General features: G+C 43.9%; 1 protein-coding gene across 1 annotated transcript in view; it reads right to left on the bottom strand.

Moving 5' to 3' along the window:
- Positions 1-9,626, bottom strand: part of LOC310781718 (metabotropic glutamate receptor 4-like) — a gene marked incomplete at both ends in the record, with an annotated part of 84,846 nt that extends 75,220 nt beyond the window's left edge. The window contains one exon of the mRNA XM_083642330.1: positions 9,515-9,626. Within this exon, the coding sequence (XP_083498456.1) occupies positions 9,515-9,626 (112 nt within the window). The remainder of the gene's footprint in view (positions 1-9,514) is intronic.
- Between the last annotated feature and the right edge of the window lie 10,205 nt (positions 9,627-19,831).

Genomic DNA, 19,831 nt, shown 5'->3' on the forward strand with positions numbered 1-19,831 from the left:
CCTACTGGTCCTCCAACACCACTTCCAGCACCAGTCTCCCATCCCAGGAGTATCCTAGGCCAGACCTGCTTAGCTTCCCAAGGAAAGCCAGTAATGTAATGCAGGAGCCACTGGTGCTGACATAATGAGACATAATGAGAAGGGTATTATAACTGTTTTCAACTGCATTTGTAGGGTCTGTATATGAGAGACAAAGCAGTTATTAAAAAGCAGGTGCACTCTGCCACCCGCTCCCCTCTGTTGTCTGAATTGTTGTTCTTATTCTTTTCAGCCCAGAGTTCACTCTTGACTCTCACACAGAGTCACAGACGCACTTGCAAAAGGTTATTTGCAGCCTCCTCTGAGACTCTATGACGGCAGCGGTGTCGCACTGTTTTCGCTCCACAGTTACTCTGCACACTTACTATATAGGCTGTTCTCAAGTCGAGGTGGTCCGACCAAATACTGCGTGAGCGTTCAGTTTACTGCTGGTTCCACTTGAAATGCCAGTGAGCTAGGATCAAAATTAATGATATCAGATTATCTTGTCAGCAGGATCTTGCGTAATCTCACATCTCACACACAGATGCAGACGCACGCACACATACTGTACACACACACACGCACACATACACACATACAGTAGACGCGCACGCATGCACACACACACACACACACACACTCGCGCACACAAATCATGACAGCAATTACTATAACAGTAAGTTGTAGTAGGAGTCCACAGTCTGCAGAATGCCAGAGATAATATACAGAATAATTCATTTTATGCACACAGAGTAGAGCTAAATGGCTACAGAACAGTGACATTAGATTTTTTTCTTTTCTATTTTGTCACATTATGGGTGATTTATTTATTTATTTTTGGCCTACACTACAGCTACCATAAAACTATGTAGATGCTGCGGGCCAGTGCTGAAGTAATGCATACATTTCATTTCCTCATTCCCAGTGAGGGAAAGTAACCCAAAGTTTTAAACAAGCGCAAATACCAACTGTGCAGGCAGTGATGTGGGCCAAACATCCTACTTACGTACAGTAACAGAGTATTTGTACTTCATTACTTCCCATCTCTGCCAAACGTCCATGAGTGACTGAGTGTGTGACTGAGCGAGTGGTGAGTGTCCTGACTTTGGCGTCTTCTGACCCCGGCCTGGCCTGTGGCCAGCGCCGTGGGGAAAATATCATCATATTCCTTTATGAGCTTGAAACGAGCCCTGCAATCTCTCTAAGTGACTGAAGGGCAGAAATATAAGTGGATCATCTCAGCACATAATCTCCTGCAGTGCAGCGTGTCGAAGTTTGCAGTTCAGAAGCATACGGAGGGTCAACAAAGCAATCTGCTTATCCATAATGCTAGCATTAGCCTAGCCACAATGTTCTTGTATGGATGTATCTGGCTGGCTGGCTGTGAAAATGAATTTCCTCCTCGAGGACAAAACTCTCATTTAACAGATAGCTGAATGAGGTTATAAGCCATCACGAGCTTTGTCTACAAAATGAATGACACACCAACAGTCCACTGATTTGCTCTCAGACCTTCTGAATCTGAATGCCCCCAGATATTATCTGTCTACGTATCCTTTATTTGAATGTTAACAAACAAAAGAAGGGACTTCAATTAATACAGATGAATGCTTACAATATGAATAGAGCAGCTATCATTTCCGAGCTGTGGATCATGGTCGTTGCAATCAATCTGCTAATATTAAATACTATTAAAACATATTTTCGACCTACTTTAAAGCAGCTACGAGCAAGATTTTCGATTGTTATTAAACAGTCTAAATTTAATATCAATGCATCACATCTTACCTCTAATAGTAGACGAGACCAACGCAGAGTAGTCTCGCTTGAACCCCGAGTGAATCAGCCAGTGTTAGTCTCTCTGTGGCCAGGGCAGATCAGGAAGTGAAATGAAACGGTTTGCAGCAGCCACTTCGGCCATAACCACAAAATAACTTCCAAAAAACCTGTTAGAATATAACGAGAGATGTTCGCGAGAGTATGCATGGCGTTCTCCTTGTTTATGGTATGTTGCTAGGCAGCGCAAACGGGGGAAGGCAGGTAGCTGCGTTTCACTTCCGGGTTTATCCGGTCCGGCGGTAAGGAGAGAGAGAGAGAGAGAGAGAGACCCCTGTTGACGCGAGTTTAGACAGACACAGACTTAAGGGAGCAATCTCCGATTCACACGGCTTTGGTCTCAGCTACTATTATAGGTAAGATGTGATGCATCAATATTGTAATTATACTGTTTAATAACAATCGAAAATCTTGCTCGTAGCTGCTTTAACATCAAAAGTGGTATGTTGAACTAAGCAATAGGGCTGTGGCGATTCCCTTATCTCCCGATTCGATACTATCACGATTCTTGGGTGCCGATTCGATTTATATTGCGATTCTTAAGTATTGCGATTCTACGATTATTGCGATTCGATATTACGATTTATTGCGATTTTTGTTTATTTTTTTCTTTTATTTTTTCAGTTTGTTTGCTTTTTTACACTAGATTAGAACATGGGAAAAGTTGAATCATACACTAGAGACTGTATATTATATATCATGAGTAGGGCTGGGCGATATAGTTAAAAACAGGGGCGGACTGGGATCATAATTCAGGCCGGGCATTAGATACCAAGCAGGCCAGGCCGATATGGGCCAACGCGCGTGAAATTTGGGCCGTTTGAAGCCCAATTTTACAATGAGATGCACCCACTTTAACCCTGAAGTGTAATTATTACTTCAGACTAACTAATAAAGTAATAAAACCACTAGTAAACCAGTAGGCGGCGCCTGGCCTGCTGTTCAGTGAGTGGCCTGACTGCAAGCACCCAAAAAAAAGAAGAAAAAAAAAAAAAAAAAAAAAAAATTGTTGTTGCTGCGATTATCGATTCTGGAATAAAAGATCGATCCAAAAAATCGTGACATTAAAAATCGCGATACTTAGGTGAGTACTTAGGGGGATTTTTTCCCCCACCCCTACTAAGCAATACATGCTGGAGCTATTGAACGCAACTTGGGATGTGAAAGTTTGTCCTCCTCAGTATTAAACTGTAAAATCAATTGTTGCTAAGGCACAGAAGAGCACAGTGAAAACAGGGCCAGTGAGTCATTAAGGTAGGTAAGAGTGTATGTGGCCTGCAGCTGCTTAATGAGACACATCTCTGGCTGCTTTGTTATGTGAGCAGACGGCTGCAGAACCCATTTAACAGCCAAATACCTGTGGCTTTGATTTGGACAGGACTGCCAGCTAGTAGCTCTCTCTCTCGCACAGTCGATCGACTGAATGGGAGAGAAGAACATTGGAATCGAACAATACTTAATAGATCATTCCGATGACAGTCAATATGTGTCTATATATAGAGAGGCAAAGTGGAACGTCACTTCCTGCTTTAGCACTGTACCAGAGATTTTCATCCGCCATTTATTTTCCCATAGACATTTCGTAAAATGCTTATAAAATTGTTGTACCTCGTTGAACCAAACGGTTCAGCTAACGCTATAATCGGGTGAGAGCATAGAACATTTCACTCGGACCTAAACTTAAAAAACAACATAGAAAAAATATTTTCTTACGTTTGGGTCCCAGTGAAATGTTATGCGATCTCTCCTGTTTCTAAATATATCTGTACCGTTTGGTTTGAACCAGTAAAACTATTTTTATACGCATTTTACAAAATGTGTATGGGAAAATAAATGGCGGATGAAAATCTCTGGTACAGTGCTGAAGCAGGAAGTAGGCGGCCACTTTGCCTCTCTATTAAGCAAGTAATTGAGGTATTCAATATTGTTACACAGCACCTAGAAATGTACATTTTCTCCTTGGCGATTTGACTGCACCTTAGTTTCAAAAGAGCTGTGAGGGGATGACTTTACTCAACAGTGATTTTGTCAAAATGATTGTTTAATGTTGTAAGGATGTGAATAAAGCAGTGATTTCTCTTGTGTGGTTGACAGTTCTTGCCAGACAAGCTGCTCTCTGAGAAATGTGAGAAAGCTCTTGTCTCAATAACTCAACGGTTTCTGCTCAGAGCTGGTAGTCACCTCACCTCCACGAGGAAGGAGTTGCCAGGAGGTCATGTTTTCACAACCTGTGTGTCTGTTTGTCGGCATCATATCTCAAAAAGTTATGAACGGATTTGCACAAAACTTTGTCGAAAAGTTGGTCACGGGCCAACGTAGAAGTGAGTAACTTTCCAAAAAGGGGCATTGCAACGGGCGTGGACAATCACACCAAAGGCATCCAACTTCCAAATGGATTCAGGTAAAAGCACAGAACTTTTTAGAAAGCTCGGTCGTGGGCCAATAAGGAAGAACTGATTAACTCTCCTTGCCCACTGGCCAAAAGGGGTGTGAAAATGGGCGTGGCCAATCACAAAACCTCCAAACGGATCACATGACGCCACAAATATTTGTAGAAAGGTTTAGTGGAGGTGTGCACTCTACCGAGTGCCCCCTAGTTCTTTCATTCTTTTACCTTATAGCTCCCGATGGGGCACAATTCGCTTCAGCTTTTGAAAAACAGAAGTCGAAAATGTCGCCCAAAAAGACAGATGTTGTGCCGATACACTTGAAATGTAACGCCTGCTCCAGTGTATGTCTTGTTAAGGGGATGAAGTGTATCTTTGTCTTGTTTGCCTCCCAAGGACATCTCTTTAGTCTTTGTGACATTCGGCTTCAGAAAATGTCCATCAAGCCATGCAGGGATGGTATATATTCATATCATTCACATATAAATTACCCTAGAGCCATATCATCTCCATATTCGACAAAAAATTATGGCATGATATATGATTTCATTAGTTTAAATACAGCAGGAAAGAACAGGAAAGAGAGTAATATAGTCTCGGGGCACACCTTTAAAAATATATAATACTTGAATGTTGACCCAATGACTATAAAGATATTTTGTTCATCACTAAGAAAAATGCCTTAATCCAAAAGGTAAATGTTGTGTGCAGCTGCAGTTCACAGACATTTGATCAGTTGGTGTCACACAGCATTACTGGCCGAAAACACACCATACGCCAAGGCCATGCAGACCTGAAGCTTGAGGCAGGCTCAAGCTGATCTGACGCTTAACCGCTCACACCAGGAGCAGTCTCTCTCTCTTCGTCAGTGCTGTGGGCTCGGAGCTGCTGCTCCGGCCCCTCCCACCACCTCACAAATTGACTGCCTGCCTGCCTGCCTGGCAGCTTGGAATGAGCGTGCAGCACGCGTGGAAAATAGAACAGAAGCTGAATCCATCGGTTCGGCGTGGCGTTGGCGCGGCACAGCGTGGCGTCAGCGTTGGCGTGGCGTGAACCGACTCGCCTGTTAACAAGGACGCTGAATTGAGACTGCGAGGCTTTGGCGTGGGATTGGCGTATGTTGTGAACGTGGACTTGAAGGCAGATGTCCCTGTGGATCACACAGACACAGACGCTGTGACGTGGAGGTGTTGAGAGACTGCGTGCGGGGACGTCAGGGTCGTGTCCTCTACACCCCGCCGCTGGCTTTCAGTCCAAAATGCAGGAAGCCTGTGGGACACTGAGCAGAGCTGTGAGCTGCTTCCTAACAGAACTTCTCTACACACACTGATGATGTTAGACCAGTGGACACCCTGAAGGTGTTCATCTCTTTTTGGTCACAGTGTTTTATAATTGATGACCTTATAACCCCCAGCCATGTTCAGAACATCCAGTGCACACGTGTACAGTTTTGCCCTCCAAATCCATCATTGAAAACATGACATAACAACACCTTCTCATTCCAGCCGCGTAATGCGCCGGGTATCCTTGTGCACAAAATATGATATGCTAGGATAGGGGTTGGAGGGGGAGGGGTTGGAGGTGAAGGGGTTGGAGGTGAAGGGGTTGGAGGGGGAGGGGTTGGAGGGGGAGGGAGTGGAGCAGCGCAGGAAGAAGAGTAGGGTGCCCCGGAGCTGCAGCACCGGCGGCGGCTCGTGCGGGAAGAGCCGTGGGGGCGGCGGAGCTGACGAAACTTTCACCAACGTAAGTTAACGAGCTGTTCACTTGAAACGGGGTCGGGAAAGAGTACGTGGGTCTGGGCATGAACGAGCAGTTGTGGTGAGGCACAGGTGACTGCATAGTGGGAGAGTGGTACAGTAGGTGTGGTCTTGTTCCTGAACGTCATTTATATAAACTCCATTTCATGTTACTCAACATCTAAACTTTTGTCAAAGAAGAGGGCAAACTCGTTCAAAACGACATGGATGGAAGATATGCTACCAAGCTCTCCTTAAATCACACTCAAAGCAGCATAGCGTGAAGCACAGGTGTGGCTGCAGCACAGGTGTGGCTGCAGCACAGGTGTGGCTGCAGCACAGGTGTGGCTGCGCGAGACTGTTCTCTCCTGCTCGCGCTAACGAGCTGTCAAGAGGCCATGTGAAGAGTTGGAAAGACGAGGATATTTGATGTATCTCCACCTCTGGCACAAGTCTTCCTCTCTATATCTTCATTTTCTTCCAACAAACACAGCGATGATTGAATTTACAATTTAAACTCATTTCATCATTCGGAATGAGTTCCATCGCAATTCATCAGGGATGCATTTGACACCCACCCACCCCCTCGAAACGATTGTGTGTTGAGTTCCCCTTCAAACGGAGTGTTCCCCAGCTCAGCTTCAGCTGGAGAGAGAGATGGGGAGGCTATGTGGGAGTAATCTGCTGCCGCCGGTGTCTCTCCATGACAACCGATGATGGGCAGCAGCTTCGAGCCGGCAGGGAGACGAGGGACGCGGTGTCACAGAGAAGCACTGGACACGTCGGTAGTCATTACATTGTGCTCCGGGATGGGGTCAGAGGTCAGAGTGAGCGGGGGGGGGCCGAGCTGACTGTGTTCCACAACGCTGTAACAACGCCGACCCCTCTGTTGCTCCGGGCTTTTGCTCTCTCCCTCTCATTCACTCTCTCTCTCCCTCTCTCAAGCTTTTGAAACCCAAATTCAATCCCCTCATCTCCTCGCTTATGTACTCGTGTAGCAGCTGAACGTATCCCTGGAGATGGGGGTTAAGGGCTTAGTAGTGCAAACTCAGATTTCGGGGGAAGAATGCAGATTTCACCACTAATCATACCCGGCAGCTTCCATGTAAAGAAAATAAATAAATAAATAAATAAAATACAGTAAATATTTCCATCTCTAAGCGACACTGTCATTTATGAGGCAAAGTGGATTATCTTGCTCTGCACAATTTGTTATAATAATTTCACAGTTTCATGACATTATTTTCAAGGGATGATGGAAACACCCTCTGGCATTAGTAACGTGCACCCCGACCCCCACAAGCAAGAACACGCACGCACGCGCGCACGCACACACACACACACACACACACACACACACACACACACACACACACACACACACACACACACACACTTGAAAACATCCTATGCACAAGAGTGAAGTAAACAAGCAATTTGAAATATAAATATGAATGAATGAGTGGAATGGAATTCCTATTTTCCATTTAGACATCAATTGATCCGCATTGAACCTTCATTCTGTAGTGACCTCTGACCTGGTTTAACTTCCCAATCTTTTCACCATTCATTTGCCTTATAATACAAATCACTATCTACTTAGTTTAAGATGAAGCTGCCAACAACACATCAACCAGAGGCAGGTGCATGATGGGAAGGCAGAGATGAATAGTAATGAACAGCCTTCAGCTCTGTGCCAACAAGCACAAATAAGTAGAATGACTGTAATCAGATGGTGATGGCTGCTATCCAAAGGGCAGAGTCTTTACTACAGTAGGCGGGCCATGTGTGTTGTTTTGCCTCCTGTGATTTATTTAATTGAGTGTTTTAGACAACCTGGTTTGATCTAAATAGTATTGAAAATGGTGTGTTCTCATACTGTGTTCTAAATCAAGTCCTGTTTTACTGCTCTATTGTTACACTGTGGAAGACTGTGCTTTTTATTGTTCAAATAATTATACCTGCCCATGAGCCAACTCTTTCAATTCTACCTCTTTCTGTCTTTTGAGCAGAGGGACGCCGCTGCGGGGAGAGTCGACTGCTGGGTCCTAGCCCCCATTTTCTCACTCGCCTCTGGCTCTGGGACTCGGTCACACAGCGTTGCTCTCCGTGTTGTGAGGTACCGTGGGGAGAAAACGTTTTTTTTAACCCGTTTACGACGTGGTATCTCAGACTTGAAGATATTATATTCCTCGTACGGATGTCAGTAGCTTGTCCGGGGGTGTTAAAATGATATCCCGCTGTGAAACAACCATTTAAATCCAGCATTTTTCGATAGCCAGGTGCCGAATTTACAGTAGGGTGCGTTTGATATGACTATCACGGTGCACCACTTGCACCACTTTCCTCTCCTAAATTCGGCACAGGCTGTCGACTGGATTTAAACAGTTGTTTCACAGCGGGATATCATTTTAACACAAACTCCTGTTTCTAAATATATCTGTACCATTTGGTTTGAACCAGTAAAACTATTTTTATACGCATTTTACGAAATGTGTATGGGAAAATAAATGGCGGATGAAAATCTCTGGTACAGTGCTGAAGCAGGAAGTAGGCGGTCACTTTGCCTCTCTATTAACATGTTGTTTACTGAATGCACGTCTCCTGCTCTGTCTGTAACCTTGTAAATTTAACATTGTGAATTTGTGGTAAGGCCCAATATTAGAGCTATAGGTGGTACAAGACACGAGTGAAATGATCTATGGTCTCTCCCGATTCTAAATATATCTGAACTGTTTGGTTTGAACAAGTAAATCTATTTTTATAAGCATTTTATGAAATGTCTATGGGAAATAAATGGCGGATGAAAATCTCTGGTACAGTGCTGAAGCAGGAAGTAGGCGGTCACTTTGCCTCTCTATTAACATGTTTACTGAATGCACGTCTCCTGCTCTGTCTGCAACCTTGTAAATTTAACATTGTGAATTTGTGGTAAGGCCCAATATTAGAGCTATAGGTGGTACAAGACAAGAGTGAAATGATCTATGGTCTCTCCCGATTCTAAATATATCTGAACCGTTTGGTTTGAACAAGTAAATCTGTTTTTATAAGCATTTTACGAAATGTGTATGGGAAAATAAATGGCGGATGAAAATCTCTGGTACAGTGCTGAAGCAGGAAGTAGGCGGTCACTTTGCCTCTCTATAGCAACGATAGCTCTCAACTGGCTAGTTTCCAAAGAGTGTTCCAGCTTTACTCGTGAAGCTCATTAATCAAACCATTGAAATGCTGCTTCTTCCTGTTCATATACACGTAACGGTAATGTGTCAACTGCCATTCAATCTACGTCTCTCAAGGCAAACGAAATGCAGCACTAAGCATAATGAATGGAATCATTGCATCTTGAAAAATTGGTTTTGCAAATGCGTTTTGTCTGTGATCACTGTACATAATAAGGCTGCATATTGGATGTTTTTAATAAATACTTATTGGACAGATGCTGCAGGATTTTCATCTGAAATCCAGACAATAAGAGCCATTTTCCCATGAGTTAAATCCACTCCAGGGTGCTCGCGGAAATGTTTCCAGACTCACCGTCCTCTCGAGACTTCTGGATGAACGCGTCGACACCGCTCTCTCCGTAGTTCCCCTCCGAAGCCACGGTGGAGACGTAGTTCCAGCGCATGGCTTTGACAATGTCCACCATGGCCTGGGCCTGGTAGGTGTCCGGGGGCACCACGCGGGAGAAGAAGTCGTAGCGGGTGTTATCACTCAGCTCCGGGGCTGTGGAGGCATAGCTCACCTGAGGGATCTATGAGAGAGAGAGGGAGAGAAGTGGAGAGACATTATATACATTGTGAATTAAACTGTTTATACTTACTGCTGCAAGAGGGCTTTGTATGAATAAGATTATGGTGTTTCACTGAGAAATGCAGGACTGTAGTAAGACACCTTTCACCTGCTGAAATCTCTCAACTGCTCCCTGGTGGTAGTCTTCCTCTACAGTGCTACTTAAAATAGTCTGGTTCTGATCAATATTGTCTCAAGACACACATGTTCTGTTGGTGAATTCACACAAAAAGTTATTTTATTTTTGGTTAAAAAGTAAAAGAAATTTGCCTCGAGATCTGCAATAACACATCTTCTATAAACAACACCCCTGTGTTCCTGTCACAAAGCCATTATCACGGACTGGGAGAGAAGGTACAACACTTTTTTATTTTATAAATATAATCTTATTGTGTGATTAAGAATACTTTAGGAAAATGTTTTAACCAGTAAAATCTTGAAGGGCAAACCAAAAACGATGGAAGATCATCTCAGGCCATTCATATTGTTCTGCAAAAAGAGCTGATGGAAACCGTCAAACAAAATCGAATAAAGGAAATAATTGTACAACTAATAATAATCGTCCGTTCTTACATTCTAATGATATCCGTAAAAATCTGAAGTATTTGGGAAGTGAAATATTCTTTTGATCAATTTGTACAAAAACGTGCTGCGGAGAATTAGCACACCGATTTGGACACGCCTCCAGACGCCCCGCGGCACCGCTGCAGGCGTTCTCTGCGAAATATGGACCCAGATGTTCTGACATCCAATAATGTATTTCATGCTATAACTTCAAATGTGGAGACACTTTTTATGCTGATTGACTGTATCAGTCCCAATTCCCCAGGGTTGATGAATTCATGCAGGAGATGTCCTGTAGAGGGCAGGATGCCATTTGGGTCAGTGGGAACATCTAGATCTAATGTGCATGAAGCGACTGGCTGCAGATGCCTTCAGGCAAAACACTGTTGAATATACAATGTGTCAATCTGACAAGTGCAACTTGTACTCATGTCTCGTTTTGTGTCGCTCTTACAACTAAATGTATATTTTATGGTATACATGTATATATCTTCTTGTATTTATTTTATTTATTTTTACCTTACGCCCTACTGTATAGTATCTTGTAATTTACCTTGTTTTTATCTCACAATTTTAATATCTTATTTTCCCAAAAGCCCACCCTAGGGACGGGTGGTGCAAATTAGCATCTGCTATAAACATGATGACACTTGCATTGGATAGCTGTTGTCAGTTTGTCTATGTATCTGTCCCTATCAAATTAATCAACCATAAATAAATAATAATGGTGGGTTTGAGCAGCTGTACTTTTGTTCGCAATAGAATGTGTTTTAGAACAAGCACAGATCCTGTACAGACACACGGCACACGATGTGTTCAGTTCCATTCACAAACACATTCAGTCACTTCCTAGCTTTGGGCCAGAAGATGTCATCAGGTACATTATCACTCCAGCTTTGGTGTCAACTCTGTAGATGGAGTTCAATGCTGATCTGTACATCACCAAAGTACAGAAATAAGGTGATGCGACATCAGGCGCATTACAGATCGATTTGTATCAATCTTTTTTACGCTGAGCAACTTTCTGTATGGGAAACACTGCATCGCACAGTCAAAAATGCCCTCTAGAGGCCATATGATGAAGCGACATCTCACTAAGTGTTATGTGACTGACTGACTGACTGACTGACTGACTGACTGACTGGAATTTGGCTCATGATGCCCTTGGCTGCAATGGGGGAAAATGGCATGATAAAGACATTTCTGTTGCTTCCTCTTTTTAAATCACATGTATACATTATACGTCACTAAAATCTTCACATATTTGCCATAGGCTATTAGCCAACACCCTCCTATGCTTAAAGGTGTTATATGGTTCAGTGTTTCCCCTAGAAAAATCTTCAGGCCTTGAGGGATTTTGAAACGTACCGCAACCGCAACGGTGGGGGCCCTCGCTGGCGACGCTAAACTTTTAGCTAACCTGTTCGCATCTATGTTGGCAATGGCATCCCAAGTATCATCATACTATTATGGGATGCGATGCGAACAGTTGTATTATGGGATGTGCGTTTCCCAGGCAACGACACGTGGACACGTTTTGGAACAGCGCCGCACGCTGGCACAATGCTCCTAAAGGCAAAATGTTTATTGTTTTGCATGATTTGGCATCTTCTATCACTGTCCATTGTCAACACCAGTATTGTTGTATTGTAATAATATGCCATAAAGGTTTATTGAAATTTTGGGGAGAGCAGGGGATGTTTGTTTTTTTTGCAAAAATAAATCTGGCCTGGCGGGGGGCGCTGTTGGCCTGGCGGGCCCGCCAGGCCTGTAGAATGGTAGGGGAAACACTGGTTTATGCAAATAGATTTTTTTTTTATGTGGCAGTGCAAGAATCATCTCTTGTGGGGTGAAAATAGCTGCCTTTGGCCATTTCAACTGGTGACTGACAAGCCAGTCAAATTCTCCATGTCACTGCACCTCAGTGTGTTGGGATGTTTGACAAACGCTGTCACCCTGGAGCATATCCCTGTTGAGAGGGAGGGATGTGTGGGGGTGGAGCCAGAACCTTGTAGATAGAAGAGTCCCGACATCTCCATTCACTCCAATGGACCAGGTTTTTACTCTCAAGAGTTCCAGGAAGTAAGGTCCTGGATTAAGCAGCACTGTCGAGTAGCAGCAAAATAGACAGTTTGTGTGTGTACTCTGAAAGGGTTTTTCCCCCCTTGAATCAAATTGTACATTATCGCACGAGACCCATTCCTGGCTGTTCATTGGCTAATGAGTCTCGCATTTTGGTCCTCCGCTGACGCCACTCTCTCTCTAGAGGACACTAGGTGGAGCATATCCCTGTTGAGACGGAGGGATGTGTGGGGGTATGTTGCTGAAGAATAGGGTGTGCTGGAACCTGTTTTTAAACCAGCACAATGTTAGAGCAACGTCAATAGATCACAGCCCAGAAGGCAAATGTGACTTTCATTATTCTATTCATTGTAAATCTATAATAATTAACAAAAAAATAAATCGATCTATGCTGCTACACTGGGGCACAGGTGAACTGTACTGCAAAAACACTGCCAAACCTACAAACAGTCATTGCAGAGAGAGAGACTGCTACTGATCCTCCTCCCCTCCTCCCTCCCTTGGCTGTGGTCAGCTGCAGCACAGCGGTGCTCCTATACTGTGCTCACTGCGTGTCTCTGTAGCAGTGTTGGAGCACAGACAAGCTACAGTATACCAGTACCTACAGCTCCTAACTGCTACAGTATACCTGCTCTACCTACAGCTCCTAACTGGCCTCCTGCAGTCTCGCCAACTTCCCTTCTGCCACAAGGACACCCCGGCTAAATCAGGCACCAAATTGGCTGCTACTTATTCCAGGCAGCAAAGTGCAGAGCTTGAATGAATGTAAAACACTGTCCATGGGAGTCAATTTGTTCGCATTATGCATGCTGCATATGTTTGAGTTGTAGCAATGTGGCTGTTTTGTTTGCAAATACTTGTTAACATACTGCTGCCTTTTTTTTTTAGATCAAAATACCAATTTACTCTCGTTTTCTTCTGAGTCTGTGTTTCACTGTGGCTGTTGATGTGTTAAACACGTCTGTCAGATGGAGCCTCGTTAAGTCAATTCCCTTTCAAAGAGGAGCACGGCAGCAAAGAGGCTAATCTGTGTGGTGGAATATGCACGGAGGAGCATGTCAGCCTCCTGGACTGACGCTTCTCAGCTCTCCCATTACCAGTGTTGGGCAAGTTACTTTCAAAATGTAATATACTACATATTACTAGTTACTTTCATTTGAAAGTAATACGTTACTTTACAATATTACTGTCTGTGTAGAGTAACTCGTTACTTGTTATTATTACACTACTTTTTGCATTACTTTTACCAAAGCAACAGCAGCAGCAGAATGACATCGCCGCCCCGGAACCATCCCGAAAAATAATTTCAACCGTCTTGAAGTCGGTGTAAACAATCCAAAATTCTAAATGTTATTCTTTTCCTTTGTTATTGTCATCTATAGTGGTTATTTGTATAAAAACACACAGTTTGATTAGGAAATGATTGTCTTTTTTAAATAAGTGCTTTGATTTAAAAAAAAAAAACTCAATTTGTAACTTGTGTTACTTGACAAAGTAACTGGTATAATATTACTGAAATCCTATAAGTAATAAGTTATATTACTGAGTTACTGCTAAAAGTAATATATTACATTTAATATGTTACTTTTGTAATGTTACCCGCAACACTGCCCATTACGCCGTGCACAGTGTCCGCCCAGCATCTCTGATTCAGCGCTTGTTGTTCTGAGCTGGAGGAGCATCATGTGCAAACTGCACTGCCTCATTGGCCCGGAGGACTCAATCATATCCTTTTTGGAGGCAGACATGCGTTATGCATGTCCTGCTTTAGTCTCACGGAGACGCAGACCTTGACAGTGTCTGTGGGCACATGTCCAGTCTGCACCCGGGGGGACCGGCAGCAGTCAGCGGGCTTGTCCATCTAACATCTGGCTGTAACAGCAGGCCAAGGTACACCTGCCCCCTAAACTTTGCTCCACTTTAGTCTGCTTTGATGGTAGGCAGAGCTGTCTACTCTCTCTCTCTCTCTCTCTCTCTCTCTCTCTGTGTGTCTGTCACACACACACACACACACACACACACACACACACACACACACACACACACACACAAACACACACACACACAGTTGGAAGCAATACAAGTGTGAACTTGACTTCCTTTCCCTCTCACACTGTGTTGACGTCACGAGGCGGGATCTGACTCAATGTAATTGAAGTGTTGCTCAAAAGTGTTGGGAAGGTGATAACGATGTCTCCTTTTAGATTAACGTTTATTCATTCATTCGCACAATGAAAACATAGTCATTTAGCCATTTGTACCGTATATAAAAGTGTGAGTCGCATATGTTTTTACAAGAACCCCGTGACCAGGATGATGACAGTAATGATGACTACAATCTTCTTTTTTTCAACGGTGCCAGGTTCCTCTGTTTCTTGGAAAACAATACAAGATAAATGGGGAAGTATGAAAATGGCACTGGTCTGCACCGTCACACACATCTCTCCCCCCTGTGCCACCCGCCAGGATTATACAAGCTCCGCCCCCCAGGGGGCTCGTCTAAACACAGATCAAATATCACAGAGCATCCTGGCAGCCATCGTGCACGAGTGTGCCTGCTAGGTCTGGTTGCATTATCACTGTGTACTACAATATTGTCTCAAAACAAAAAGACTACATTAAAGTATACAGTATGCTGTGTTTGAATTCAAAATATGCCTAGACAATTGTACAATACTACAATTAATTTGCTGAAATAAAAACAAAAGGGGAGGGGGGGTTATTTCTTGAAATGGTTACAGCACACAAAAAGGACTGTGCTTTACATTCTAAAGTGCTGTTGTAATGTTGCAAGTTATTTTTTCCCCACAGTGATATAACATCATCCAAGTAAATGTTATGACCTATGACTTTAAATGCATCTCAGCACATCTTTTTAATTTCGCAGCTGTCGTGTAGTTGTGGGCCTACCATGAAACGTCTAGTCCCATGTCAAATAAGGACCTGAGGTGCTCCAGTGAACCTGCCTGTGTGTTGCATTTTTCCTCCTCAGGTATTTTCACCGCTGTAACAATCTCAGAGTTCCAGCCTTCTGTCAGAAAGAGCCGGGACGGACGAAGCTTATCAGGGTTTGTGTTTGTGAGATTTCTTCTCGCTCTCTCTGGTCTACAGCGATAGCCCTGAACAGCGTGGTTCCTCTAATAGAACTCCTCTTCGCCTAGACTCAAGGAATTAAATTCCCCGGCACAGTCCCCCTATGATCCCCTCCCACAGACTCCAACTGAAAAGAGGCTGAGGGAAGAAAAATAAAGACCTGCTGTGTTGGAAAATAAAGAATGTGCCATATGCAAGGGTTGGATATGCATACAGTGCACTGTAGTGTGACTGAATTCAGGATGTATTACCATAGAGACACCGCATGAAATAGGCCACACCCATCACGGGGGAAAAGCTCCGTTCATTTCCACACACCAGCGTCATTTTCCTTGAATTAAACGTAGCTAAAAGCTGTTGTGTGGTGGTCTGCGCAGACCAGAAATGTAAAAAAATTGCCAGTTAAAGTTTTTTTGTACTCCCGAGGAAAACAAGGAAGCCATTGAGAATTGGCGAGAAGAAAAATGTGGATGTCGCTGTCAATGAAGTAAGTTGGAGTGTTCATCTTCCGTATATACGATCTTTTTGTGCAACACCCGACCATGCACGCGACATAGGAGAACGCCAGGATTGGACAGGAGTTTGTGTTTCCCCCCGTTTTGGCCGTGGTTTCTGAATGACGGCACGCTCCGCAGTGTCTCTATTCACAGCCAAATTAAGGACTTGTAATTATAGGATCTGAGGAGGGAGGTTGTTCTCATGCCTTCACCTTTGTGATGCCGTGTGCAGAACATCTGCTCAGGCTATCAGACTAAAGCAGCCGAGCTCCCTGTCATCTGCTGCCGTCTTTTTGAGCCACTCACTCACTTCATACAGAGAGCAAAGCAATATTTCCCAGAGACTTGGTAACGACGCGATTTGAAAAGTGAGGGAAAGTTAATGACGTTATGTTTCCCCCCCAAAGTTTATAGAAAGTCTTTCATCTGCAGCTCAGCTCCGTCACCCAAGCCCCATCCATTTAATTGCTAATGGGCTTGGGAAATAATGCTTAATTGCTGCGATGCGAGTCTCAAGCAGATTTTTGATGCAGATTTAATGTTCAAATTGCTTTCTTTAAATAACTGCCTTTTTAAAAATTCAATGAGTTCATTTGGCGTGGCATCAATGCAGGAGTAATGATGCTCATTAGAAGTAGAAATATTATACATCTGTAATGTTTGCTGGGGGGGGGGGGGAAACAAACAAACAGAAGCACTTGGCTAGCTAGCACAGGAACTGTGTCGGTAAACACTTCACTCAGATGTGTCAGGAGTGAACAGTATTCTCAGTTCAGTGTCGATAATGTTGATGACCAACACCTACTCGTGGTATATAGTGGTGCTTTAACTGAACCACCTGCTGGTACCTGAGTGCCCGACAGTTGTGCAGAAGCGGTGTTATTAAGCACATCAGGTGTCAAGGGCAGACGTTTCACCCCTAACATAAAATGCGATAAAACAACAGCTGAGAAATACCTATCAAAGCGATGGTTGTGGTCGTGCTGCAGTATGTGACGTCTGCAGAACCCTGGGATTGTCGTTAAACCCACCCAGCATCCGACAACGATGATTCCTCTGATCCTTCAGGCTGCCACTCTTCCTTGAAGGAGGCTGTTGTAGTCAACACAATAGTGCTGCTAGCTTCTAATTCTGCAGCAGGGATTTACAGACGTTTGTCACGCTCGGCTATTGGCACATGCAGTTCCTCTGTCTGCTCTCGTCGGAGCCCCCAAAGAGTCCTCATCACGGTCCCCAGACTGAGGCTCAGCACAGCCTTTCAGGCACACAGAGCACTCGTCCTCACCATTCAATTAAGAGACGACTGAGGAGAGTTCCTGGGTGAGATCCAAGGTTTCCTAGAGCATACGGTTTTGTTGATTTACTGAAAGTGAATTTTGTCAAAGGGAGGACTGCTCAGTACCCCCCCCCCCCCCCCGCCCCACTGGCCCTGAAGACTCAACAATTGTTTTAAAAGTACAGCCTTCAAAAAGTCATGTCAGGGCAAATCTCTTTGCAGAGGACTCATATGACCTGTATGCTTTAGACTACAGCTGATCATCATCACATGACCTGTATGCTTTAGACTACAGCTGATCATCATCACATGACCTGCATGCTTTAGGCTACAGCTGATCATCACATGACCTGTATGCTTTAGGCTACAGCTGATCATCATCACATGACCTGCATGCTTTAGGCTACAGCTGATCATCATCACATGACCTGCATGCTTTAGGCTACAGCTGATCATCATCACATGACCTGCATGCTTTAGACTACAGCTGATCATCATCACATGACCTGCATGCTTTAGGCTACAGCTGATCATCATCACATGACCTGCATGCTTTAGACTACAGCTGATCATCATCACATGACCTGCATGCTTTAGGCTACAGCTGATCATCATCACATGACCTGCATGCTTTAGACTACAGCTGATCATCATCACATGATCTGTATGCTTTAGGCTACAGCTGATCATCATCACATGACCTGCATGCTTTAGGCTACAGCTGATCATCACATGACCTGCATGCTTTAGGCTACAGCTGACCATCATCACATGACCTGCATGCTTTAGGCTACAGCTGATCATCACATGACCTGTATGCTTTAGGCTACAGCTGATCATCACATGACCTGTATGCTTTAGGCTACAGCTGATCATCACATGACCTGCATGCTTTAGGCTACAGCTGATCATCATCACATGACCTGCATGCTTTAGGCTACAGCTGATCATCATCACATGACCTGCATGCTTTAGACTACAGCTGATCATCATCACATGACCTGCATGCTTTAGACTACAGCTGATCATCATCACATGACCTGCATGCTTTAGGCTACAGCTGATCATCACCACATTAGATCCAACTTGTGAACTGCTGTTTTGGTACAAGCGATAAATCCTTGTAGCTGATGAAAGGTGCAGAGACACTGTGTGTAGCCTCCGGTCAGCGAGTCCCTTGTGTATCTTTCCATTCTGTGATACGTCAAACAAAGCACCTGGTGGCATAATGACGGCTGCCTGCATAATAAAACCATTGTGTTGTGGGTTTGTTGTTGCCGTATTCTCAGCAACTCACCCTTATGCGACCGTTTCAGTGTTCTTGCCACGAAGACACCTCCCTTCTGACGAGTCAAACGGTTTCTCTTTCTAACCTGGCCTGACCCTGTGGACTAACTGCAGTGCCAATCTGCTGAGTCAGAGAGCACAATGAGATCTTTCCACCCATTGTTACCATGATCAATATGGTCGAGGGGTAAAGTTTGAACAAGGCAAACTCCACACAGAGGCCGGGGATCAAGCCGCTTTCTCTGAGACAAGAGCGCTAGCCACTCAGTACTGATTTACTACTCTCCTCCCCACACTGTCAGCAACTATTTTATTCATTATCTTTAGTAACTTCTCGAAGGAAGTTGGACAGCATCTGAAGCTGGGTTTGCATAGGACAGTTTGCCCCTGTGTGACCTGTCCCCCCCATGTCTTTCATACAGTATGAACCTCTAACAACAACACCCCAATCCCTTGTTATGCTCTTCAAAATGTGAATTTCCATTTGAAATGACCACTGACATTGCTATTGTGTATCATTAAAACATGAATGCAATTTACTGACTGAAATCCAATTCATATGGTCAATAACTAGCTTGATGAATAATATGGTGTTTTTGGTGCACAGTATGACATGCTGTGAAGCTACTGGTCATATGACAGGCGATGAATCACAATCTTGCTACACAGTTGCTATCTGTATGTATATGGATGTGGCTATCTTGTTGCTATCTGTATGTCTATGGATGTGGCTATCTTGTTGCTATCTGTATGTATATGGATGTGGCTATCTTACTACTACGTAGCGATATCGATTACACATCAAAGCTGCATGCTACTGTGCAGATTTGCACCAGTTTCTATTTTGATGCTGCTGACCCACTGACGCCTGTTTGTGCTGCTGATGAGCAGTGTTATTGTGTTTTTTTCTTCTTCTGTTCTTTGGTTTTGCTTAGAAGTCCCATCAGTCAAGAAGATGTTTCCATTATCTTCTTATTTTCCTATTGATTCGTACCTTGTAATGTGTTCTATCTAGATTGATTCAGGCTGAGTTGTGATGTATTCCGTTTTCACTGGGGCAAATTGAACACGGGGTGCAGACAGTATCTGACACCTTATCTCTACCTAATACATACATTTTCTCTGCCAGCACCCCTACAGTATACTTCCTTATGGATCTTGTAGTGTGCAAACCTGAGGGATCCTCAAATTAATAATCAAATACAGTACAACTTTGCTGCATTTCTACTGCAGCAAACAAAGTAAAATATATCTCCACTTGAT

Source organism: Poromitra crassiceps (genome assembly GCF_964638095.1).
Source record: "Poromitra crassiceps genome assembly, chromosome: 8".
NCBI lineage: Eukaryota > Metazoa > Chordata > Actinopteri > Beryciformes > Melamphaidae > Poromitra > Poromitra crassiceps.